Source organism: Nyctereutes procyonoides, unplaced genomic scaffold (assembly GCF_905146905.1).
Source record: "Nyctereutes procyonoides isolate TBG_1078 unplaced genomic scaffold, NYPRO_anot_genome, whole genome shotgun sequence".
Taxonomy (NCBI): Eukaryota; Metazoa; Chordata; class Mammalia; order Carnivora; family Canidae; genus Nyctereutes; species Nyctereutes procyonoides.
Genome location: NW_026575146.1, coordinates 15768061 through 15794005, shown reverse-complemented (window position 1 = coordinate 15794005; position 25945 = coordinate 15768061). Strand labels below are relative to the sequence as shown.

Genomic DNA, 25945 nt, shown 5'->3' with positions numbered 1-25945 from the left:
TATCATAAATAAAATAAAATAAAATAAAATAAAATAAAATAAAATAAAATAAATGGTCTTTTAAAAAAGGTCTGCAGAATTAATAGAAATTGAGCAAGGGATGCCTAATAACAGATCCATGTGGCTCTTAGTTCTCCGGACCATGCCTAGAGGCTGTGGTGCTTTCTAAGGTGGTGCATTTTCACGAGATGTTGAGGGACATGGGAGATCTGTAGCCCTGAGGGATGCTTGGTCTGGGAGCCGCCTGCAGATGCCTGGAAGACTGTCATCTATAAGAGGGAGTGAGGGATGACTGGCCCAGCAAAAGTGGTCCTTATACTGAGAACATTTTTTGATCACCTTCTATGAGTAGGACTCTGTGATTGCATTAAATTTCTACTTTCTTAAATGCCATGTTTTATACTTGTTTTCTACTTTTGTAGGAAAGACAAAGAAAACCAGTAATCTGGTCAAAAGAGCAATTTCCAAGGTATGACATTGAGGGTATTGGATTCAGCCTTCTGCATTTATCTGCATTTTAATCACTGATTGCTGATAATGGCAACTTAATGCTTGATCACCAGTAGAGATTATTGCTTTCACCTTTTTAGTGGGTTTATGTAATCACAGGAACATGCAACGTTTTTTTGTTCTTGTTGCTTATTTCATAGATCAATATAATCCACTTTTTTTATTTAAAAAGGGTTTAGTGGGGCACCTGGGTGGCTCAGGGGTTGAGTGTCTACCTTCGGCTCAGGGCGTGATCTCGGGGTCCTGGAATAGAGTCCCGCATTGGGCTCCCTGCAGAGAGCCTGCTTCTCCCTCTGCCTATGTCTCTGTGTGTGTGTGTGTGTGTGTGTGTCTCTCATGAATAAATAAACAAAATATTTTAAAAAATAAATAATAGTGCAGCCCGGGTGGCTCAGTGGTTTAGCGCTGCCTTCGGCCCAGGGTGCGATCCTAGAGACCTGGGATCGAGTCCTGCATGGAGCCTGCTTCTCCCTCTGCCTGTCTGCCTCTCTGTGTGTGTGTGTGTGTCTCTCATGAATAAATAAAACAATAAATAAATAAATAAATAAATAAATAAATAAATAAATAAATAAATAAGAAAAAGGGTTTGGTGATTTGGTGATGGGCAGTAAAAGTATAAACTTAGTACAATGGTTAACACACCTTTTAAGATATCTGTGTACTTATACACACATACACATGTATATCAAATGGGTCAAATTACTAGATGGAATGAAAATTTTTAGAAATTGGGATGTTTTCTGATAATTAAGCATACCAGCTAGCTTTAGAGTACTAATTTTTCTCTACTTATATTAATTTATTGAAGCTTAAACTTCAGAATAGTGAGGGATACCTGTAAAGCTGATCAAAGTAAAATGGTTTCTCCTTTACTCCCTCTTCTATAAAATAGGAGAGATTTAAAAAGAAAATAGTAAACCTCCCTACCCCATATAACCATGAAGTAACCAGCTCACAATTCTCAGAAAATCACTCAGAAAAAATCGTCTCATCTGTAGTCCTACATGACATGAAGCAGACAGAGCATATAAACATCCAAATTTAATTAAGGGCACATAAACCCCTTCTACCTGGGATCAACATGCCTTATGGTAAGCTACCTCTTCCCTTTTCGATCAGATTCAATAACAAACATTGTTCTGCGTAGGCTTTCCAGGAATGCATCTATCACACAAAACAAGGTAAATATGTAGAAGGAAGATTACCAAGTGTTAAGGAGAAGGAACTGGCTTTTCTGATGTTTGAATGCCTCGGGTCAAACATACAGGTGCTCACTCCCTGACCCCTTCTTCCTAACTTAGCCTCTCCAGCCTCTTGCACACGCCTTCATCAAAAGGATGCTTAAAGCAGAGAAAGGCAGAGCGCTGCCCTCCTGCAAACATCTCCTACGCGCTCGCCCGTCTCTAAACGCAAGCTTCGGGGTCTAGAGCATGAAGGCTCTGCATCAACACACGTGCAGGGTGGAAACCCCACTCCCCCCCTGGAAATCCCACTGCTCCTGCTCCACGCAGACTGGGCCCGAACCCACCCGGAGGGAGGGGTCAGAGCCTGGGCTGCCTCTTGGACTTAGCCGGGGGGGGGGGCACCTTGAGGGCCGGGCAGCGGGCAGGTGATGCGCAGACCACCCACCCGGGCCTCCTTGGGGGGGGCGGTGTGCTCCTACCTGGGCTCCCCGCCGCGTGACCTCGCCAGAACGCGTCCCCAGTGCTCCCGGCGGGACCCCCAGCACGGACGGTCCGCGGGGTCTGCGGCCTCGGAAGGGAGCCCACGCACCTGCTCGGGGAGACCCCGAGGACCTGCTGCAGGTTGGGGGACCTGGAGACTCGGCCCGGGAGGCGCGATGCTCAGCCTCCGCGGCAGGGAGCGGTGGGGTCTGCTGCCCCCTGCCGGCCCGGGAGCCCCGTTGCGGGTTCCTTGGGCTGCGGTGAAGTCTGCGCCCGCCCGAGCGGCTGCCCCAGGCGCGGGGAGCCCCGGGGCGGGGGGTGGGGGTGGGGGGCGTCCCAGGGCTGCGTCTCCGGAAACTCCAAGCCAGCTTTCCACGCTGAGCATGCAACCTAATCCACTTTGCCTCCTGGGGTTCACCGGCTCTGCAAAGCAGCAAGCCTCTGCAGTCAGGCTTACAACGAGGTCTTCTTAGAGGAGACCGTAGGTGCTGATTCCCGGCCCAGGGGTCGTGGGCCGCGTCGAACTGATGCCCGTCAAGGCATTCGTGGATAGGGACCCGTCTGTAAGGAAGGGGATGGGAAACGGCACGTTCCCTTCAACTCCTGGGGTGTTCCCTCGCGGGCCAACGCGCCCTCTGCAGGTTTGAGGATATAAAATAGAAATAAAGTGAGCAGCGTGTGTCCTCCTGCAGGGAGACCTGGCTCAGTGATGCGCAGCCTAAAAAACGGGAAGCAAACCCGACTCTGCACGACCAAGCGGCAAACTCGGTACAAGAGATGGGGCTGTGCCCCCCGCTCCCCCCCCCCGGCAGGTGGTCCCTGGGCAGTGGCTCAAGGGTGAGCCGGTCTAGGCAGCGCAATTTCAACAGTGGACACGGGTTTGGATTCTCTTCTGTCTACCAGTCCTTGGCGTTGCCTCATCGCTGGGCTTCCAGCTTCCAGGACGGTCATAGCAATCTACGAATGCAGGAGGAGCTCCATTGATGCTTATTCTGGGTGCTGTGCTTGATGGCGGGTGACGATGAGCAGCTGGAGGCTTTCTGCAGCAGCGAGTCTGAAGGGCCTGGCTCCGGCATTCAGTGCCCGCAGGGATGTGATCCCTGCTCTCTCCTGCCTCACTAGCTGTGTGACACCGGCCCACTAACGAACCTCTCCTCATTTCGTGGTCAGCAAAATGCAAGTGATGATAACAGTACCTCCCTTTGAGAGGCAGGATGAAGAGCAGATGAAACACCCTTTGTAGAGTGTTCAGAACCGAGGCTGGCATGAAGCCTGGTACTCAGTCATGTGTGGCTAGTATCCTTGTTACCACTGCTGTGACCCCCCCCCACACACACACACATACACATCAGTTGCTGTGCACTAGGTAAAAGCAGTCACCTGAGGACCTGGCTCTGCCAATTTCCAAGACATGATGCTGGGCAAGTGAGATTCCATGCCCGGATCTCTTAAATGGCAATAAATTCTAATAGAGAAGAATATGGTGATTATTTCATGGTCTGGGATTGCGCTGTAGCTAATTCACATAGTTGTTTGTACCCGGTGCCGAGTGGACAAGCCCACAGAAAGTGGTGGCTGGGAGTAAAGTAAATGTTTTTAAAGGATTTGCTTAGACCAGTCACCAATGCCTCATTGTCCCCCGAATTAATATCAACCTCTTCGTCTTATTGCACTTTTCCCCTCCAATTCCTTGGCAGAAGGTCAATTCTTAGCGAATTGCTGGCATCTGAACTTTGTGATGTGAAGGTCAGTGACTGGCTATGGCACCTGCTCTGAGTCTACAGTCATTTCCTAAGAAGGGCCTCAAGGACTTTTGATGGTGATTACTGTTGATAAAGGCCTGGGTAGGTGGAAAGGTTTCTCAGAGAAACTAGTAACCTTTTAGCACTTACAGTTATTCAGATACAGCACTTGGCTTTGTAAAATTGGTCAAATAAAACCCAACAATGTTTGCAGCCGTCTGGTGCTCCTCAATGACCGGGAAGGATTCTGGAGGAATTGAGCTGGAGACACCTGGCAAGAGGTCTGCGGTGAGACACTAGTTAGCCATCCATCATCTTTATATCCTTTCAAGATAATATCTAGGGACACCTGGGTGGCTCAATGGTTAAGCATCTGCCTTTGGCTCAGGTCGTGATCCTGGGGTCCTGGGTTCAAGTCCCACATCAGGCTCCCTGCAGGGAGCCTGCTTCTCCCCTTATGTCTCTGCCTATTTCTCTATGTCTCTCATGAATTAATAGATAAAATCTTTTTTTTAAGACAATATCCATACAAGTTATTGAATTGGAATGCTAATGTAGAAGATATATTTTTTTTCTCTCTCCAGCTGTCCTTAGGGACTCAGGAAGCCAGGTTGGAATACTCAGGAAATGATTTTTAGAAATCCAGGGAACTACTTTCTGATGCATGCTCTAAGACTAAGCACCAGAGAAACTGTTTTTTTGGTTTTTTTTTTTTTTTTAAATGAAGGTCAGAGGATCCTCGAAAAGGAAGGACCCTATCTCCTTTTCTGCACACAGGAAAACCTTTTCTTTTTTTAAGGAACTTGGAGCTCTCTAAATTTATAGTATCTATAGCCCACTTGAAGTCAGAGCCTTTAGGATAAAACTCATGGTATTTAGCAAACACCGCCCCCCCATCATCTGACCCCAATGTAATTTTCCACTCCTATCGTCTCTCCCTCTGCGTTCCTCATCTGCATCTCCTGCTCTAGCGGGGCCTTGGAGACCCAGGCCAACTAATGACTCCTGAGGAGAGCCAAATACAACTTTTAAAAGCATAGTCATTAGCAAACAAAATAATTGTCACTCCTGCCAGCCTCATAAAATCCAATTCCCTGTCACTTCTTTCCTCTGAGCTGCTTCCACTTCCCGAACCCAGATTCAATGAAAGCAGCTCAGGCCCAGGAGATGTTTCCAGCAGGGATGAAGATGTTGGAAGCCAAGTAATTGGCCTGCCCACTGGGCTAGGGCACCCAGGAAGATGCGATCAAGGCAGGCTAGGTATGCTACATCCTGCTGAGAAGCGAGAGGGGCCGAAGGCTGCAGAGGCTAGACCTCCGGGCGGCCAGCCCTGGGGTTCCTCTCGGTCCCTTTGTGAACCTCTTCGTGGGCAGGCTTAAAACTTCCTGACCTCCTCTCATTTCCTGCCTGGGACTGCCCCCTCATGCTCCTTCTCCTCTGGGAAGGATCTAGAACCCTGAAGGGGCTCACTCAGCTTCCTGCTGTGGGGACAGCAAACTCCTTGTCCCTAGATCACAGCTCCTCCTCTGCTGGAGCTCGGCCCTTCCTATCAGTGCCCTGTGCCCTGCCTCTCTCCACCCCCCCCCCATCCCCATCAGCCCTGCAATGTGAGCTTTGCCCCATGAGGCTCCCTCCAATGGCCACTCCACATCTTTTTTTAAAAAAATTTTTTTATTGGAGTTTAATTTGCCAACATTTAGCATAACACCCAGTGCTCATCCCACCAAGTGCCCCCCTCAATGCCCATCACCCAGTCACCCCAACCCCCTGTCCATGTCCCTTTCCACTACCCCTTGTTCATTTCCCAGAGTTAGGCGTCTCTCATGTTTTGTCACCCTCACTGATATTTTCACTCCTTTCCCTTTATTCCCTTTCACTAATTTTTATATTCCCCAAATGAATGAGACCATATAATGTTTGTCCTTCTCCGATTGACTTATTTCACTCAGCATAATACCCTCCAGTTCCATCCATGTTGAAGAAAATGGTGGGTATTTGTCATTTCTAATGGCTGAGGAATATTCCATTGTATACATAGACCACATCTTTATTCCATTCATCTTTTGATGGACACCGAGGCTCCTTCCACAGTTTGGCTACTGTGGACATTGCTGCTATAAACATTGGGGTGCAGGTGTCCCGGTGTTTCACTGCATCTGTATCTTTGGGGTAAATCCCCAACAGTGCAATTGCTGGGTCGTAGGGCAGGTCTATTTTTAACTCTTTGAGGAACCTCCACACAGTTTTCCAGAGTGGCTGCACCAGTTCACATTCCCACCAACAGTGTAAGAGGGTTCCTCTTTCTCCGCGTCCTCTCCAACATTTGTTGTTTCCTGCCTTGTTAATTTTCCCCATTCTCACTGGTGTGAGGTGGTATCTCATTGTGGTTTTGATTTGTATTTCCCTGATGGCAAGTGATGCGGAGCATTGTCTCATGGGCATGTTGGCCATGTCTATGTCTTCCTCTGTGAGATTTCTCTTCATGTCTTTTGCCCATTTCATGATTGGATTGTTTGTTTCTTTGGTGTTGAGTTTAATAAGTTCTTTATAGATCTTGGAAACTAGCCCTTTATCTGATATGTCATTTGCAAATATCTTCTCCCATTCTGTAGGTTGTCTTTTAGTTTTGTTGACTGTTTCTTTTGCTGTGCAGAAGCTTCTTATCTTGATGAAGTCCCAATAGTTCACTTTTGCTTTTGTTTTTCTTGCCTTCATGGATGTATCTTGCAAGAAGTTGGTGTGGCCAAGTTCACAAAGGGTGTTGCCTGTGTTCTCCTCTAGGATTTTGATGGAATCTTGTCTCACATTTAGATCTTTCATCCGTTTTGAGTTTATCTTTGTGTATGGTGCAAGAGAGTGGTCTAGTTTCATTCTTCTGCATGTGGATGTCCAATTTTCCCAGCACCATTTATTGAAGAGACTGTCTTTTTTCCAGTGGATAGTCTTTCCTGTTTTGTTGAATATTAGTTGACCATAAAGTTGAGGGTCCGCTTCTGGATTCTAAAAAGAAAAAAAAGAAAAAAGAAAAAAGAGGATCCCTGGGTGGCTCAGCGGTTTAGGCCACTCCGCATCTTCCCCCTACTTCACCATGGCCTCAATTCTTGAAAGAGCTGTCTGCATATTCTTTCCATTTTACCTGCTACCAATGCTTCAGCTATGGCCTGGCTTCTTCTCCCACCACTCTGCCAGCCCCCTTGTGGCAAGCTCAACAAACATTTTTTAGTCCTTATCCTTGTAAAGGGACATTTAGGTTGATTAGGAATTGGAACTGCAGCAGCACTAAGGAAAATATTTTGGGAGTCCTCTAACTGATCTATGACTGGGGCTTGAATACGAATGGAGAGCTAAGAGAACCTCCTACCCTGTCCTCGCATCTTCAGTCAACCTGGGGGCAGAGGAGCTACCCAGGAGATGAACTGTGATGTCTGCACTTTAGGATGCTGGTTGATGTAAAGGGGTGACCAATCTGTGGGCAACCACTCAGGCTGCCTGAGACAGAATGCACTGTAAAGGGGGAAAGGACCCTAAACTGAGGCCTACCTCAATTCCACAATGTCAGGTTGGAGGGACTTTTGGTTCAAGACAGAGTAAGGGGCTAATGCCAGAACTCCATTCCAACCCTGACCAGTGCCCAAAAACACACACTTCAGTATGCTTTCTGAAAGGTTTTCCTGTTTATGACAATTAAATACAGCAACACTTTGGATCACCCAAGAAACTTTGTGTTACTATATTCCTGAATGAACATAATGGATGGGAGGGTTGTTCTCTTCTCAAAGAGCAAAAAGCTCCCTTTCTGGGAGTTTATTCCCTGTAGGCGACTCAGGATAAGTACACAAGACCCTTTACCTTAACAAAGAAATAGTAATATTGGGGTGTTTTGACACTGTTAGCAGGGGGTGGGTGAGAATTAATCTCAAGCAGGTGTGTTTGAAGCTATTTGGGCAAAATAAGAACTTTGTGTCTAGGTGGGAGAGAGAAGAGTTTTAGTAAAGTACTTTTGATAAGCTATAGAAAGAGCTGAATTATGGAACACAAGTAAATAAAACCAGAATTCAATGAAACCAGAAAAGCTGAAGCTGCAGGATCCCATACTTCTGTGGGCTACTGCAGCAAACTGTGTTTTCCAAGATGGTGACAACAGGACTGCCCATCACATATGCTCTTCTTACAGTGTGAGGTGGACGCTTTTCCCATGGACAGGTAGGGTCTATGTGCTCTCCCCTTGAGTCTGGGTGGGCCTGTGACCATGGTGGTGGTGATGCATGTGACTTCCCAGGCTAGGTCATAAAGGAGATATAATTTCTGCCTGCTTCTCTTGGAAGCCAGCTGCCACACAGTCCCGAGCCCCAGGATACATGGAGAAGCTACAGGTGTTCTGGCCCATAGTCCCAGTGACAGGCAGGATGCGATACAAAACATGGGAGTGAGGACACCTTTGAGATGATTCCAGCCCTAGCCACCATCTGACTGCAACATTGGAGAGATTCCAAGTGAGAGAACCACCTAGCTAAGCCCAATCAACACACGTAAGAGATGATAAAATAATTGCTCTTATTGTAAATCACCATGTTTGGGGGTGATTCACTCCACAGCAATAAAGAATTATAGCAGGCCCCTTCGAGGCTCTGGAAGGACCCTAGCAATGTATTCACGTGGTCATATATGCTTTTGTAAAATTTGCAGAAATAAGATATTTTAGCTGCAGTTGGTTGAAATTTTTGTCTCTTTCTACCCTAACTTCCCCTCCATCTCTTCAAGTTAAGTGGCATTAGAGTGGCTGTGAGCATTTTTGGGATTCTCCTGAAGACAAACTTAGTTGAGGTTTATTTAACTTGGGCTTAGTGTGGTGCATTTGTGTGCTATGGAGTCACTTCTGTGTAAGTTACTACTGGCTGTTCCAGTGTTAATAGCTTCCAGAATATTCCTAACAACCACTGTGCTGGTTTGGTGGTGCAACAGGAATGTGCAAGACGGTAGATCATGTATCATGACAATGTGCTCTCTGATATGTGGATTTGAAATGCGCAAAGCTAGAAGAGAGTCTGTGGGAATTATTCCAAATCTTGCAGCTCATACATAAAAATAGCTAACAGTGCCTTTCCTAAATTTGACTATCACCCTGAAAATTTATCTTTTATCTTTAATAATAAGCTATAGAAGCCAAAGCTTTTACAATCTATCAATAAAGTGTAAGGGGGAAGAATGAATTATTTTTCTCTTCTCTCATAGAATCTGAGAGATTAGATTAGAGAGATTAACATAGAATCTGATGTTATAAAACCATTATTATATGTGTATCAAAAAGATACACAGCCAAAAATGTTAGGCAAAGAGTATTACAGAGGTGGCTCATGAACTTAATAAAAATATGCCATTTTCCTGGGTTTCATGTATATTTGGTGGCAGCAGTGAACAGAGTGAACTTTGTGAGGGGCCAGACCCTTGAAATCAGCGCCGTTGGCCCCTCTCACTTATAAAAACCCTCCCTTCCCTTGGCTTCTCTGAACCTCTGGTCAGTTCTGCCCTCCGTCTAACTGGTCCCGGTAACCTGGAGAGACGTCTCTATCTCTGGGTATTCACGAGGATCAGGGGCCTGTCTAGGTCTGCTTTCTTCTTACAGGACGCTCTTACCCCGCTTGCCTTATGTCAATGCCATGTACCTGCTGCAACCCCAGATTCTACATCTCCAGCCCACACTCTTACCGCCTCTGTCCATCTCAATTCTGTGTTGTCATTGAAATGAGCGCACGGCCAATAGTCAATTCATGCGCTGGCTGTTTGCCAAAGTCACATTATTTACAAAAACAGTAGCCCACAAGCTGTAGTTTGACAACACCTGCTCTAGACTCAACGATCCAGTTACTTCTGGAAATTTCCCCTTGGACGTTCCTAAGTTCCCAAACACAACATGTCTCCAAACAGACTGGTCTCATTCCCCACTCCACGTGTCTTGTCAATGAACGGTACTACCGTCTGCCAGACACCCGGGACAGAAATGTGGGCACCAGCCTTGATTTCATACCCAGTCGGTCAGTCAATCAGTCACAAAATCCCTTCAATTCTGCTTTCTAATCATCTCCCTAATCCAGTCACTATTCTCTTTCTCTGCTGCCATCTTTGAGATCCCTCTGTCGCCCCCTCGGTCCCCTGTGCTTCCTACAATCCTCTATCACCCTGCAGGCAGAAGGAGGATTCCGCCCTTCCAATCTAAAGCCCTACTTCTGTCTGTCGGCTAAGGAACCTCTTGCACTGTGTGAGAGGTTGGCAGGATTGGACCCCCCCCCCCAATCAGCCACCAGGTCCCCCTTCCAACCTAAATTATTTTCAGTTGCCTGGACCTCTTGCCTCTGGGACTTGGCACATTCATTCCTTCTTGCTTCTCATCCCTCCTATTTGTCCTCGATGTCACTCCCTCCGGGAAGTGTGTGCTCACACCGCAAGACGAAGCGAGGTGTCGCCCTGCTTGTCCCAGGGAAGCTGGACCTCAGCAGGTCTGAGAACTCACCACGCTGCTTTATGATCCAACTTACAGATCCACACTGGCCCTGTGTCCTACTGCAGGTGGACAAGCCCCTGAGATCGAGGATCGTGTCTTATTCCCTCATTTGCCCTGCTCTCAGCACACTGGTAGACACTGCAGATGCCAGAAGGGCTTCTAACCAGGAGGACTGCACAGAGCAACGTGTTCCCTGTTGTTGAAACCCAAGCCCTCCGCCCCAACTTCATGCTTCACTCGGGGACCTTCCCAGGCCTCTGCTGGGCTGTGGAGTTAGTATGGCTGAATGGGAGATGAGGGAGGCATCATTATGTGGGGTTCACTCTGTTTGTGTGGTGTTTTACCAGTGGACAGAGATGGTGGGTGTCCCTTGAGCACCTGGGAGACCAGACTCCTCCAGCCTCTGGATTCCAAAGCCACATCCAGGGCTGTTGCCACCTGGTAGCTCAACCAGGCTGGAATTACTTTCTGGCCTTGAAGGAGGAGATGGTGGAGGTGGTGGCAAGGGCCTCTCCCATCCCACTCATACTTCCCCTGCGCTCACAGACATCAGCCAAAGACTGAGTTCTGCTTTCTGATTTAGAAACTATACTTTTAGACTCCACTTGGACAAGTTTCTGTACTTTGGGTACTTTCATTTTTTTTTCCTTTGGGTACTTTCATATCATGGAAGCATTTACATCATCTTGGGTTCTCTTAAATATATACACATATGTTCAAATACATACACATATATCTAAATATATACAGGTATATCCAAATATGTACATATATATCCAATATATACATACACACCCAAATATGTATACACACATATCCAAATATGTGCATATATAGCCAAATATATACACACATACCCAGAAATATATACAAGTGCATCCAAATATGAACACATAAAGCCAAATATATACACATACATACAAATATATACATACATATACAAATATATCAACATGTATACTAATATATACATATACATGCATATATAGATAGATACTTTTATTTTTACTTTGAAATGATTATAAACACGTAAGAAGTTATGAAAATAATGCTAAGAGGTTTGGTATCCCCATTACCCAGCACCCAGCTCCTCCAAAGGTAAAAATTTCCATAACTAAAAAACAAAACAAAACAAAAAACTTCCATAACTAAAGTTCATTATCAATATCAGGAAATTGTGGTGGTTGTGAACTAGTCCACAGACCTAGGTCAGATTTCACCAGTTTTCATATATGCTCATTTTTTTCTTAAAATATTTTAATGTTTCTTACAGGTCTTATGCCTTCCAAGTAGTATGAAAAAAAAGATTTTATGAGGATTAGGTTAGAGAATAATGAACTTTAAGGATGGAAAGAGGATTTGGTTTCTCTCTCTCTCTTTTTTTTTAAAGATTTTATTTATTTATTCATGAAAGACACAGAGGCAGAGACACAGGCAGAGGAAGAAGCAGGCTGCACACAGGGAGCCCAACATGGGATTCATTCCCAGGTCTCCAAGATCACACCCCAAGCTGAAGGGAGCACTAAACCACTGAGCCACCAGGGCTGCCCGATTTGATTTCTCTTTGTTTGATCTGTAGTGAATCTGAACCTCAGAGCAGAAAGAACACTCGCCTGAATCTCTGGGGAGACCTAGAGCTGCCCTGGTGCAGGCTGGTAAATTATCTGAGAGTTAGGGTCTTCTTCTCTGCTAATATTTTTCCTAAGCAGATAACAAATCTAAGGAGGAGGTATCCAATAAAGACTAATTTGTTTTCCAAAAACGAATAAGCATCTTGATTTCTGCAAGCACAACTCAATTAGGAAAATATCACCTTGCTGAACACTGAATTAGTCAGGTGTTACTTAGAAAGTGCGCCCAGGCAGGTTACATTTTAACTCCTGTGCTAACTGAGTGGCTCTGCTATCTCTTTATGGGAGCTGAGAGCTGATAAGTATCTCATTCCATAGTCTCAGAGACTAAGGAACAAAGGCTAACAAATTTGAAAGAAAGGTCGGATACAGAAATGAAAGCCACCTTCAGATTAAGGAGGACACGTTTCCGAGGTGATATGCCCTCATAAACTCGCACAGTAAAAGCAGCCTGCAGATTGACATCACGGGCAGAGAAAAACTTGCATAGAGCCTTTGCAACAATGGAGATATATTTTGTTTGAACCCTTCACAGATTCAGTGATTTTTGCCTAGTTTCATTTTGAGATGGGGGATACTCAGAGACGGTCACAGTAAATAAATGCACTTTCTTAGAATGACAGGTCCTGGAGGGAAGAGCCTGGGCTGGCAAGAACTCTACTGAGGAAGGGGGAAGGTCAGCAGGGAAAGGTGACAGGCGCACATGTCAGGCCAGCAACACAAAGTTCATGCAGTGTGAACGCATGTCATTGGTTGCAGGCCCCACGCTGGGCAGAGCTGAGGAAGTTAGATTCATCTTCCATGTTCTTTGACATCCTTGTTGTTGGCTATAGGTGCAGCAGCAGTCTTCACAAATCTTAGATATAGAAGTTTCCTGGAGTTGCTTTGGGAAGAGACTGTGATAATTGCCTTTTATGTAATCTTAAAGGAATCCAGCACACAGTAGGTGGTCAGTAAATACTTAATGAATTGAACTCAGCAAGAATACACATCTCAGATTTTATTCAGCCTGTTAGTAGTGTGCAGAGATAATCTCTTTCTTCCCTCAGTTTTTGCCACTCTTTTAAGTGGAAAATGACTTACTTTGAATTAATTGTCTTTACAGCTTTGGACAAAACCACCGCCCAGCATCCTTCTAAGAGTGACCGTGCGGGATTCCTATGGACTCTCTGGAATAGTCCCTTGCTTTATGCCTACCCTGAGCCTCTGGGGTTAAATCATGGAGGGCCGTGCCGTAAAGGAAGTCTCTATGCCCCCACCCCAGGATACACCTGAGCGATACCTTCCTATTTGCTCTCCCCTTTACACACCACAATACCTGATCACACAACCACAAAACTCTGCTTTGTGTTTATCTGTGCTCTTACAGTGCTGAAACATCATGAAGGTGGTCAAGAATGTACGGTCAGAAGATCAGAGGAGGGCAACCTGATTGACAAGATAACATTTGTAGAATCAAATCATTCTAAAAGCTTCCAGGAAGAAAGGGGACAAAAGGCATACCACCAAACTCCACCCCCCCACCCCCCACCCCCCGCTGCAAAAAAAAAAAAAAAAAAAAAAAAAAAAAACAGAAAAAGAAAGATTATGTGGATATAGAATTTCTGATCATATCGTTCCAGAGACGCTTTATCCATGAGGCAGGACTAAAATATTTTCTTTTTTTTTCTTTTCTTTTTTTTTTTTTTTTAAGGAGGCTCCATGATCCTGAGATCAAGACCTGAGATGAGATCTACAGTCAAATGCTGAGCCAACTGAGCCACCCAGGTGCCCCAATACTAAAATATTTTGAGTGAAAAAAAAAATAAAATAAAATATTTTGAGTGGAAATAAATGCATATTGGAAATTTTGTGTCTTGGTAAAATCTGTTTTGTTTTGTTTTTCCCCAAAGAACATTCTCAAACACATCAACCACATCCCCCTAAAAGACATTTGAAATATTTTAAGAAAAAGAATTGGGGCCCTGGGTGGCTCAGTGGTTGAGGGTCTGCCTTCAGCTCAGGTAGTGATCCCAGGGTCCTGGGATCGAGTCCCACATTGGGCTCCCCGCAGGGAGCCTGCATCTCCCTCTGCCTGTGTCTCTGCCTCTCATGAATGAATAAATAAAGTCTTTTTTTTAAAGATTTTATTTATTAATTCATGAGAGACACACACACACAAAGAAAGAGAGAGGCAGAGACACAGGCAGAGGGAGACGCAGGCTCCATGCAGGGAGCCCAACACAAGACTCGATCCCGGGTCTCCAGGATAATGTTCCAGGCCGGAGGCAGGCACTAAACCGCTGAGCCAGCCAGGGATCCCCAATAAATAAAGTCTTAAAAAAAAAAAAAAGGAAGAAAGAAAAAGACTTTTCCCAGATCTGACACCTCAACTTGATTCCATCCTGACACCAGGCCACTCGGGAGGCATGAGGGAGGCTGAAGAGTTGGAGAGAAGAAAGCTAGGATAAAGTAGAAAACCAGGAGATGTGATGAACTCATCTCTGCCGCTCACAACAGTCCACCTTCTTGTTCTCCAACACATTCTGTTCCTGAGAGTTCTGCAGAGTACCTAGATTCCAGGGGATTCTGCAGGAGGTTTGCGGCCAACCTCTACACTTTGCTAGTTAATTTATAGAAAGAAGTTTCATAGCCTAGAGACAGGAGCATGTGTTGTTCGTATTTCACAAGTAAAATAAAACTCCCTGAACTAAATATTTTTGAATACCGACATAGGCGTTTTAACCTACGTATCGGGTGATTGTGGCCTTCAGTCAGAGGAAAAGTAAAGCATCAACAATTAAAATCAAGACAGACTCCTTAAACTTCATTTTACCCCCCACCCCTTGCTTTATTTCATGAGGATGAGAATGTCACGTGCACTGTGAATTTGGGGAAAAGACTCATATTTTGATGACATGACTTGTAATTGTGGGAAACATGTGAGTCCACTGGACATGAAGACATTTTGATAATAAAATATTTTGACTTTTGTAGTAATTTCTACATTGTTTGGTAGGATGGGGGATGGGAATGACAAGGCCTGAGCTTATGTTTATAATCTAAGGCCTACACAGTCTCTCTTAGTTTTGCCCATCGGTAGCTAAGTAACCCTGAGAAAGTTAAACTTCCTTAGCCCATGTCCCCTCATCAACGTGGGGATATTAATATTGTTTGTGTTGAAAGTTGAATGAAACTATGCATGTGTACCTCTCAGCAGAGTGTCTGGCGTAGGCAAGTTCTCAGCAAGGGTTGGCTATCAGTGTGATTGTTTTCCTTCCTTTTTTTTCTTTTTTACCTAAAGCCAGGGAAGGAGAGGAGGAAGGAACCATCAGGCAGGAAAGCAGGTGGGCTGGGGGGTTGGGGGTTAGGGGGCAGGAATCAGAAGATAAGAAGCCGCCTGGGGCAGAGAGGGGCAGGGCTGCTTTCACCACTTCCCAGCATCTATTACAGATTTGGATTTTGTAAGATCCTCCAGCCAAGGTAATGTTTGAACCCTTCAGAGCACAGTGGCAATGGGCGTCCCAGAGAATAATTAACTCCCTGTGATTATCTTATTTGTGGATGTGTTTCCTCTCAGGTAAGTCAATAATATCTCGGGATTGAGACATCTAGTTTTCTGGGCACTGCTGGCCAGTCCCAAAATGGAACATAAGGAAGTGGTCCTTCTACTTCTTTTATTCCTGAAATCAGGTAAGACACAGGGTTTTTTTGTTTGTTTGTTTTTACTTTAATTAAAATGCTTTTCCTAGCAATGTCCTAAAAATAGATCACCTGATGGCTTTCCCTGCAGCTTAATTCAGCGTTTGATTCACGAGAGTCCCAAATCAAAATCTACATGTAAAATTGAAAAATTCTTTAAGAACTAAACTTAATTTGCCTCAATTTGCTAAGGACTAATGGGCAAGAGGAAATAAGGAATGATTTTTTTAAACCTATCAGATTGCTTGCCAATGATGGTGGGTCGTCATCAACCCAGAAGGTCGTGGGTGCCTTTGCCTGGCTCTCAGGTCCGTTAACTCAGATCGTTTTCGGTAGTATGTTATATTCTCTTCACTTTCAGATGTTAGCAGTGAGATATGTCTGTGTCCTTTGACCTGTCTGTGGTGGTTGTCACCGGTTCCCTGACTATTGAGGGTTTAAGTGGGCCTTTTGTATGTGTAGGTTTGCTCCTTGGGCCTGGAGAAATCACATGTGTCGATTTGCCAAATGTCTTATGAATGTAGGAATTCAAGAAATATTCATGTAGTGCTTGAGGGAGGCCAGGCACATTTTTATACATACGTGTGTGTGTGCACTCACTCACTTATTTAGCTGATGCGGTAGGTGGGGTAGGATATTCATCCCCATTTTACCGAGGAAGGAATCCATACTTAGGAAAATTAGGCTATTTCTCTTTTGACCGAACTCCTTAACCCAGGAAGTGAAGAAGCCAGAACTTAAACCAAGCTTTTTCCAGTAAGAATTTGATGCCTCTTCTCACTTTCAACTTTGTTTAAGCTTCCTTTAAAATATCCTAAGAATGTCCTTATAGGTTTTCTTGGACAGCACTATTGAAATATAATTCATATATAATTCATCCATTTCAAGCACACAATGCAGTGGTTTTTAGAATACTCTGAGTTGTGCAACCATCACCACAATACATTTTTTTCATTTCTGTTACCCCAGAAAGAAAACCCACACCCCTTAGCTGTCACCCCCAACCCCCTCTCATCACATCCCTTCCTGCTTAGCTCCTGGCAATTGCCAATCTACTCTCTGTCTCTGATTTGCCTGTTTTGGGCATTTCATTCAAATGGAATCATACATTATGCTGGTTCTTTACATAAACAAGATATGGGTACTTGAAAGTCAATTTATAAATTGCCAGATAAAATTTTGTAAGCTATTCTTTAAATCAGAGTTAAATATATTTGAAGTCAGTGGTGCCATTTAAAGGAATGCCAAAGAAGACAGAGCAGAAGATTGCCCCGAGAGACTTCTGTGGGAGACGGCCGTGTGTGGGGTGCAGGTATGCACGTTCCTTGTTAGCCCGTGGACGACAGGATCCAAAATACCAGGAACCCATTCGGTGGCTTCCACCAGAATGCGAGAACAAATTCTTCTGCAACAGGATTAACATCAATTTTCACCAACCTTGCGGGGAGACTTTCAAAAGCTCTTTTTGAAAGGAAGGCATTTACTCTCTGTTTTCATGGACATGTTTCATCTTTCCAGGGCACAGACGTGACTAGGGGGAGGAAAAATATATCCTTTTACAGCTATTCTCTGTAGTTTCATAAACCACTAAGTTTTTTTTTTTCCTTTCAAACATATGAGCCTGGGTGTAGATATACACACCACAGTGATAAAAAAAAATAAATGTACCCACATTATTTATGTAATGCATTTGCCTTGGTAGCAATATACATCTACATTTGGCCTAGAATAGAAAAATACTCCTCTCACTAAAAAAGACATGTTAAATATTTCTTGGTCAACCAATACACTGTACGACACCCCACTAACAAAGAGCTCTTGAGTTGAAGAAAAGAAAATAGTGTGGGACAGCTTTTCAAGCACAAAAGAAAAAAAAATGTATTCTCTTTCGGGATATCTCTTTGAGATATCAGCTCCTAAGGTGGGCTCGGCAGCTTTTTGCTTCATAGCTTTTTGCTTTATGTTTCATACATAATAAGAAAATTAAAAGCAACTTAATTAAAGGGGGGTATATGTGGAAATTTTCTTGTCTTGGTATCATTTATACCCCAGCCTGTTCAACTTTCTAAGAACTCTTCAGAAAGTTTATTTGTTGTTTGTTTATTTATTTAAGATTTTATTTATTTATTCACAAGAGACACACACACACAGAGGGAGAGAGAGAGAGAGAGAGAGAGAGGCAGAGACACAGGCAAAGGGAGAAGCAGAGTCCATGCAGGGAGCCCGATGTGGGGGCCGATCCTAGGACCCCGGGATCACGACCTGAGCCAAAGGCAAACGCTCAGCTGCTGAGCCACCCAGGCATCCCAGAAAGTTTGATTTAAGTCATTATAGGGTACACTATCCAGAATTAGTGTTTGCTGTGTTTTTTTCTTTTTTTTAAAGATTTTACTTATTCATTCTAGAGAGTGAGAGAGAGAACACATGAGCAGGGGGAGGGACAAAGGGAGAGGGTGAAGTCCCTGATGCGGGGATCGAATGAACCCAGGAGCCTGAGATCATGACCTGAGCTGAAGGCAGACCCTTCACCAACTGAGCCACCCAGGTGCCCCCCCACCCCAATCCCCGCCACTGTGTTTGTTTTCTAAATCACATCCCGATCGATAGAATTTACCAAGCACACCTCTCTCCTTGGAAATAAGAGCTCAAATTGGGGGAAATACAGGATGAAGGCATGGGTATGGGGCTAAAACCTCTACTTTTCTTTTTTTTAATTTATTTTTTATTGGTGTTCAATTTGCCAACATATAGAATAACACCCAGTGTTCATCCCATCAAGTACTTTTCCATGATCATTTGAAACATTTTTTTCTAGCACTTTCTGGTGCATTAAAAGCAAATTACAGCAGCCCAATTCCTATGCAAGGGCCACCTTCCAGTTTGGAGTATGGTAAATCAGGGGAGGATAGATAGCAGAGACAGGGCAAGGTGGCCTTCAGAAGTTGACTCGCCTCCATCTGCTGGAGCACATTTACCCTGTGCCCCCCGTGTTTGGGCGGGGAGGGCCTTTCTGAGAATGAGGGGCTGACCCTCAGTGATCCTTCCTACTGGATCATTTTCTCCAGTAGCTAAAGATATTCTAGAAAGTCTCCTCTTTAAGAGAAAATTCTGAGAGCACCCATGCCCCCTGGAAAGAGCTCTTCTCACTGCTGGGCTTCTGAAGACTGGTCTTCTGACGCACTCCACAGCTTCTCCTGGTCACTCTTCGACCCACTCAGCCTGGCTTTGGTCCTCACCACTCCCCTCGAGGTGGTCAAGGCTGCCATGTTGCCTAATCCCATTTAGGCAAACTTTAGGCAACTTGCTGTCTTCATTTTATTAACCTCTTCTGGCCTCTTACCCTGGGAAAATCACTTAGGTTCCACATCAAAAGCAGGGAGGCCAACATCTCCAGGCCCAGAGCAGACCTGTCAAAGCCAGCTTGGGCGCTGCCTGGGACCTCAGAACAGAGAACTCTCCCTGTAGCTCCTGTGGGAACACTCTCTGCCCTTGGAAGGGATGGAGAAACCCTCAGAGAGATTCTTTGGCTCAGATTTTATCTCCCAGAAAAATCAAAGCCAGTGTTTGTGCTTTTTTTTTTTTTAAATCATTTCCTCAGACATGCCAGATACCTGTCATCATTGTGGGGGAAAAATGATTTTTCTTTAATTAACAGTGAGATGTCACTGTAGTAAGCCCAATATAAAAATGACCTTGTATAAAAAATGATCTTGTAAAGTAGTTGACATTTAATTCAGGTCTCATTTATTAAAATCACCAGCTCACCAACATTTTTATATCTCAGGGTGGAACCACACAGAGAATATCACATCTGTTTAAGAAAGAGAGTCACAACTACAGCTTATAGTGTTGGAAATCAAGCAATGGCCTCCAGGTTGGGCTTAGAGCCAGGGATGGACAAATCGTTATCAGTAATTGCGAACACAGTGGCCACTGGTGGCCTCTTATGGTTCTATCACCGCATGGCAATCCACAGCAAATAAATCACATTTATTCTTATTTGAGGTCTCATGCCCATTAACATAGTACAGAAGTTGTTAAATAATCCTGATCTATGAATCTATCAATTCACTAGCTCTTTTAACATAATGGAGCCTACTAATGGAACTGCTTTCCTGACTCAACATTTTTATTCGTGACACCGGGTCCGCTTTCCAAGAAAGCAGCAAGTTTTATGTGGCCGATGCACAGCAAATAGAGGATTACAAAGTCATGATAACTGAACGGTGATGTTGGTGAGTCTTACCAGTTATCCCACTTTCATCTTCTATTTGCAGGTCGTGGAAGCCTCCTGGATGACTATGTGAACACGCAGGGGGCTTCAGTGTTCAGCCTCACTAAGAAGCAGCTATCCGTAGGAAGCATAGAAGAATGTGCAACCAAGTGTGAGGAGGAAACGGGGTTCATTTGCAGGTATTCTCTTGGTGGTTACTCGAATGTGGAAATATTGTCATTTGAGACACTATTATTTTGATAATGAGAAGTTTGCTCTGGGATTTATTAATAAAAACAGGATTTAAGAGGCAAGAGGAATTTCATGGGATTGGAGTTTGGGGTCTGTATTTGCTTCCTAGATCTGAAGCCATACGAACAGTTCCTTGGTAGAGTTTATTCGCGTCCCCGTCAGAAAAATGGCCCCAAAGGATGTTATAGTGAGACATGGCATCACAGCTACTGCTGCTCTTAGCTCTAGGTTTTGACATCATCATCAGTAAATATTTAATGAGAATCATGTGACTGGAAGTGTCCCAGACCCTAAAGAGCAAAGGAGCAGAGATACAGTGATCTGATATACACAATTTGTATGATCTATATCAGTATGTGAGAAATCTCTGTACAGTTGCAAGATCCGGTGCTTGCCTTTTTGTATTTATGGTGTAGTCACGGAAGCTGGATAAAATGTAAGCATTTTTTAAAAATACAGGTAATGCTAGGTGTCAGTAAGTGACATCATCAATGAGGAAAGAACAATTCGTAAGGTTTGAGAGGGCTGGAGGAGGGAGGCACTGAGTGGGGTTCTGAAGTGACATGTACTGGGACAGGGGAGCCACATATGCCCTGTGAACAGGACCCAGCAGACCACACTGCTACAGAAGAGCTCATGGAGGAGATGGTACTGGAAAAACAGTTGTGGATGGCCTTGAAGGCCAGACTGAATGTCCACGGCAGGACCACGGGGATAGATAGGCAAGGTGGGGTGAGGTGAAGGGGGAGGAGATGACATGTGGAGGCTGAAATCAAGGGGACTTTCTGGGAAGGGGAAATTATAGGAGTCCAGAAGTCACATAGACCATCTTGGAATGAGCAACCAGAAACCAAATATTCCCGACTCTTTCCAACCCAAAAGCAAATATTCTAGTACTTAAGTGAAGAAAGAGCAAAGTGGTTAAAACAAAGAATTTGGAGGAGGAGAAGGTAAAGATAGAAGGAAACATGAGAAACTACCTGTTGATGCATCCTTTTTTAGCACATCTTGATGCTGGGCCAAAGGTAATGGAAAGTATCCGTTCTGAGCTCCTTGATCCATCAAGAGATACAATTATCTTTTAAGTCTTTTAATTATTAACAAAAACTTACTTTCCTTTAAATAGGGGAAAACATTTTGGGGGTTTCCTGATTTTCTTCTGCAGGTCATTCCAATATCACAGTAAAGAGCAACAATGTGTGATCATGGCTGAAAACAGCAAGTCTTCTATAGTCTTCAGGATGAGAGATGTGTTTTTATTCGAAAAGAGAAGTGCGTACAATATTTTCTTCTTCTTCCTCCTCCTCCCGGTTTCCTTCTTCTTCTTTTCCTCCCCACCCTTCCTCCTTCTGTCCCCACCTCCTTACATCTGTAGTTTATCAGACCAGAGAATGAAGACACTATTGTAGTGAAATTGATCTCAGACTCAGGATAAGATTTGGGCACTAATCCAATTTGTTGAGTATATGACTTCACCTTAGAGATTTAGTTTTTCTTGATTTAAAAATGAAAAAATTAGATTGACAATCACTTCTACCTCTATGACCTAGAAAATAAGATAGTCAATATTTTCTTTTATTTTTGAGGAAAAGGGAATCTAAACATTCCTTATGATCTTGGCTTTTTGTTCTGCAGGGACCATGATCCTTGGGCCCTAGCTTCTGGACCAAAGCCTGGGGAAACAGAAAAACTGAGGTGTCTTAAATCCTCAGTAACAGTTGCATACAGACAAAAATCCTTACTTTCATTTTTTAACATTTCCAATATTTTCTGGTCATAGTCTCAATTTCCCTCAGACTGGGAAATGTGATCTTTTGAAAATGTGCAAGACCTGCAGTTCCTTTTCCATAGTTTCCTTGAAAATTCTGGATTGCTATTTTCATTGTTTAGGATAACAGATGGGCTAGATTCCTATGGAAATTGCGTGACTTTTTCGAGATGCAAAGTTCCATTAAGTATGTCTGAAGATTTAAGTGAATATATGGCCCTTTAAAAATGACTCTGTACCCTGTTGTTGGCTGGGATTAAGACCATTTATAATAACAATGTAGCTCTCCAAATATTCTGTAACACAGGTGTTAAGGAAACATCCTCTTTCCCAAGTTCCTGACAATGACCTGCAACATTCTCTCTAGTCTCAACACAAAACACTATTTTTTTTAAATATTTCTTTAGGTTAGGATTACTTCTATGCATCGGTTCATCTTCTGAGGTTTAGTTAGCTGTGTGTCTACTTTTCTTAACACTGTTTATCTCTCATTCTTGAGATTAAAGTGCTGAGAAAATCTAAAGTTTATCTGTTGAAGTTCTTAGTTTTTACAAATAGTAAAGGATGAGATATATAGGGTTACCTACTAGATTAAAAAAAGGGGGTGGGGTGGGCACCTGGTACGATTTTCCCTGCAAAATGCTAACATTTAAATAAATCATTTGTAAATTGTTAACCAGAAAGAACAGGGGGGGTGACCGCTAGGCTTAGTTTGAATAGTTGAATAGTTGCTTGTTTTCAAGCTGATGGAAAGGAGCAAAAGGTTATATCAACTCTGGTGGGTACATACAAACAAAAGAGAGGTAAAAAGTCAAAAGTCAGTCATTTAGCGGTGCTTGTTTCTTTTCTGTAGCACATCGACCCACTGCTAAATTATCTGCCTGGGTTATTCTGGGAACACTCAATGTCAGATCACACTTACATCTGCCCTTTCCAGCATGGCCACTGCCTCCGCCACATGGGTCTAAGTGGTCCCATCACTGGCCAGGCCACGGCAGCGGATGGGCCGTAACTTCCCTGCCTGAAACTCCTCGTGTCCTTAGAATAAAATCCAAATACTTAACTGGATACTATTGGGGCCTGTGTTCTTGAAGGCTACCACATTTGCTTGAGTCACTAGGCTTTTCTACACTGGGCTTGTGTCTGTTCCTCCCGCAAAGCAGAAACACAGCCCGTGGCCGAGGCCCCTCTTCTGTTTTCACCTCCTACCTCTCAACTCAAGCATCACCTGCTTTGCAAAGCCTCCTCTGGACCCTGGGCCTCCAGAGTATCTTGAGTTTACACTTCTGATTGGTGTAATATGTCTACTGTAATAATCACACTCAATGAAGATACATTTGCAGTCGTTATACATAGTCTTATGTTAAAAGCATTTGTTTGCTATAGGCATGTTAGAAGAACTTTCCTAATTGATCAATTAATTTTAAAACTTGACTTAGGTGGGAAATCATAAAATGTTTTCTAGTATAAAAATAAAATGTATCTTAAGTATTTTATAACATCATGGAAAAACACAATTTACATTAGTACCTTTGGATGTTAGAGTAGAGGCTTTTGTTCTCTAAATATGGGGCTACCATCAGCAGTTATCTGGTCCTTCCTTGCATAAACTATGCCCTAAGTGCATTGTTTAGGATAATTGGTTTCCTACTCTTTCAAGTAGTGCAAGGTCTGGAGACATTTATTAGTCAATCCGACTGTAAAATATCTTTGTATTTTTAGAATTTCCCACCCAAAATGATGTAGCCAACCATACGAGTAGATTACCCTCAGTGGGTTTGATTGCCTTTAGAAAAATCATTCAAAGTCTTTCAAGTCCTTAAAAACATTCATCTTGTTTTTTTTTTTTAAGAAATTTTTTTCACATTCATTTCTCAGTTTAGATAATCTTTAGTCAAGTAAAGCTGTATAAAAACTTCTGACAATGCAAGAGTTGACTTTTGCGAAGCATAAAACCTGACTGGTGGGAAGAGAAGTGGATGGGCACACTGGAAAGTGACCTGCCAGCCATAGGGGCCCACCTCCCCACGTGTGGGAGACAGGTGGACATCTGACAGTGTGTGTTCAAAACAAGTTGGCACCTGTTGGCTAACCAGTGAGTTGAGGCCAGTGGGAAGTGTCTATTGTCCACATTTAAAGGGTATACCTCTGTATGGCAGTTTTTCATATTTAAAATACCAGGAGCCTCAAAGAATAGAAGTGGCTTGGATCTTTTTCCACCTCTGAAAAGTCTGCATCCCCCGGCCATGCCTGAAAAGCACCTGTCCCCATTCCCCTTCACTCTGTCCTCGTGCTATTTGTTTTCTCTGTTACATATGTCGCCACTAGCTCATTTCACAATGTGTGACCTTGATTACTTTCTGTACCCAGCCCCTCTGACACTAGCATATAAGCTCCATGAGGGTAGGGCCTCCTTCTGCTTTCCCTATGTCTCCCTCACCCAGCATGGTACCTGGTGCACAGAGGGGCTGTAGCTTTGAATGACTAAATCAAAGCACCAAAGTGCTTAGCGAACTCCAACTCTTACACAAATGTAAGGTGTAAAAGACTGTCTTTCCAGGGAGTAGGAAAATGGTGTCTCCTCTGTGAGTCCTTCCAACAAGACTAGGCAGTGAAGGGCTCCCTCATGGGATTTCTCATGGAGGTCTGACCCGTGTGTGGATCCCCCTTCAGTATATCTTTCAGAGTGCAAGACTGGAAATGGGAAAACCTACAGGGGGACCATGGCCAAAACGAAGAATGGCGTTGCCTGTCAAAAATGGAGTGACAATTCTCCGCACAAACCTAAGTAAGACTTTTGTCTCTATGTTCATCTCTGATACTTAGAATGATCCCATTACCCCCAAATCAAACCAGATGCCATTAGCTCCAAATCAAACCGGACTAGATTAAGAAGCAGGTATGGAAAGAGCTTTATGGATGTTGAGGTAAGATGATTCAGCTATTTATAACACAAAAGCAGAAGACGGTTGCTTTCCATTTGCTTTTGGGGGTGTACTGTTTGGGAAGACCAAGAGCGTGGACGGATGCTTAATGAAAAAGAACAATAAAACCAGGAATTCCAGATTCCAGGTGGAGTCTGAGAAAAGAACAAAGGCGATCATGTTCAGGGTTGCATTAGCCTCAATTAAGCCTTCCAAGTCAGAACCCTCACCACTTGTTCACCTCAGCATTGCAGAGCAAAGGAGCAAATAGAATGTAAATGAAAAGCAAATGATCTCACAACTTGCCCATGAATTATTTTAGTGTCGTTCTTTTTGTGCTTTCCTCAGGATGGTATTAAGTGGCTTTAACAGTAACAATTCTTATCTATTCTCAGTGACAATGTGTATCAAGTAGGAATTTAGTGTCTATTACCCCCTTCTCCAACAAATTGCCTTTATTATATCTCTATGAGATGGGCAGATATAATATTCCCAAGATATACAACTTATAGAGGAAAAATGATTAAACCAAATGGCCAAATTATGAAGTGTCAGGGGCTTTTTAGAGATAGTTTAGGCCTTCTGAACCCAGAAGATGAGGACACTGAGGCCCTGAGAGGTGCACTTTGCCAAAAACACATGCATCGAGGCACAGAAAGGATATCTGCCACTTAGACCCTTCAAGTCTTGGGCTTTCAATCTAATTTTTATCTCTACACAACTCATTTCTAGAACTGGAAATGAGCATAACTCTACTCCCCCACCCCACCCCACATATGGAATCAGACAGATTTTAACTTGAGATGCTACCTATTAGGTGTTTTCTCACTGAGGCAAGATATATTTTGATATTGTGCCTCAATGTTCTCATCCATAAAATAGAGATAATAACACTTTCCCCATAGTGGTTTTACTAAAGCTAAATGAGAGAACGTGTAGAAGAATTTCAGTATTGTCTACCGCATAGTTTACACAGACAGAATGGCATTAACTGCTGCTATTTTTACAGAGAGAAGGGCAACTGATGAAAGCAGGTGTTTTGAAAGAATCAAGAATTTGGC

At 43.7% G+C, this 25945-nt stretch overlaps 1 protein-coding gene across 1 annotated transcript in view; it reads left to right on the top strand.

The window, feature by feature from the left end:
* The first annotated feature begins 15605 nt into the window (after nt 1–15605).
* Nucleotides 15606–25945, top strand: part of PLG (plasminogen) — a 38512-nt gene continuing 28172 nt past the window's right edge. The window contains exons 1-4 of the mRNA XM_055311677.1: nt 15606–15718; nt 20005–20140; nt 21358–21464; nt 24634–24748. Coding sequence (XP_055167652.1) covers nt 15670–15718; nt 20005–20140; nt 21358–21464; nt 24634–24748 — 407 coding nt within the window. The 5' untranslated portion in view covers nt 15606–15669. The remainder of the gene's footprint in view (nt 15719–20004; nt 20141–21357; nt 21465–24633; nt 24749–25945) is intronic.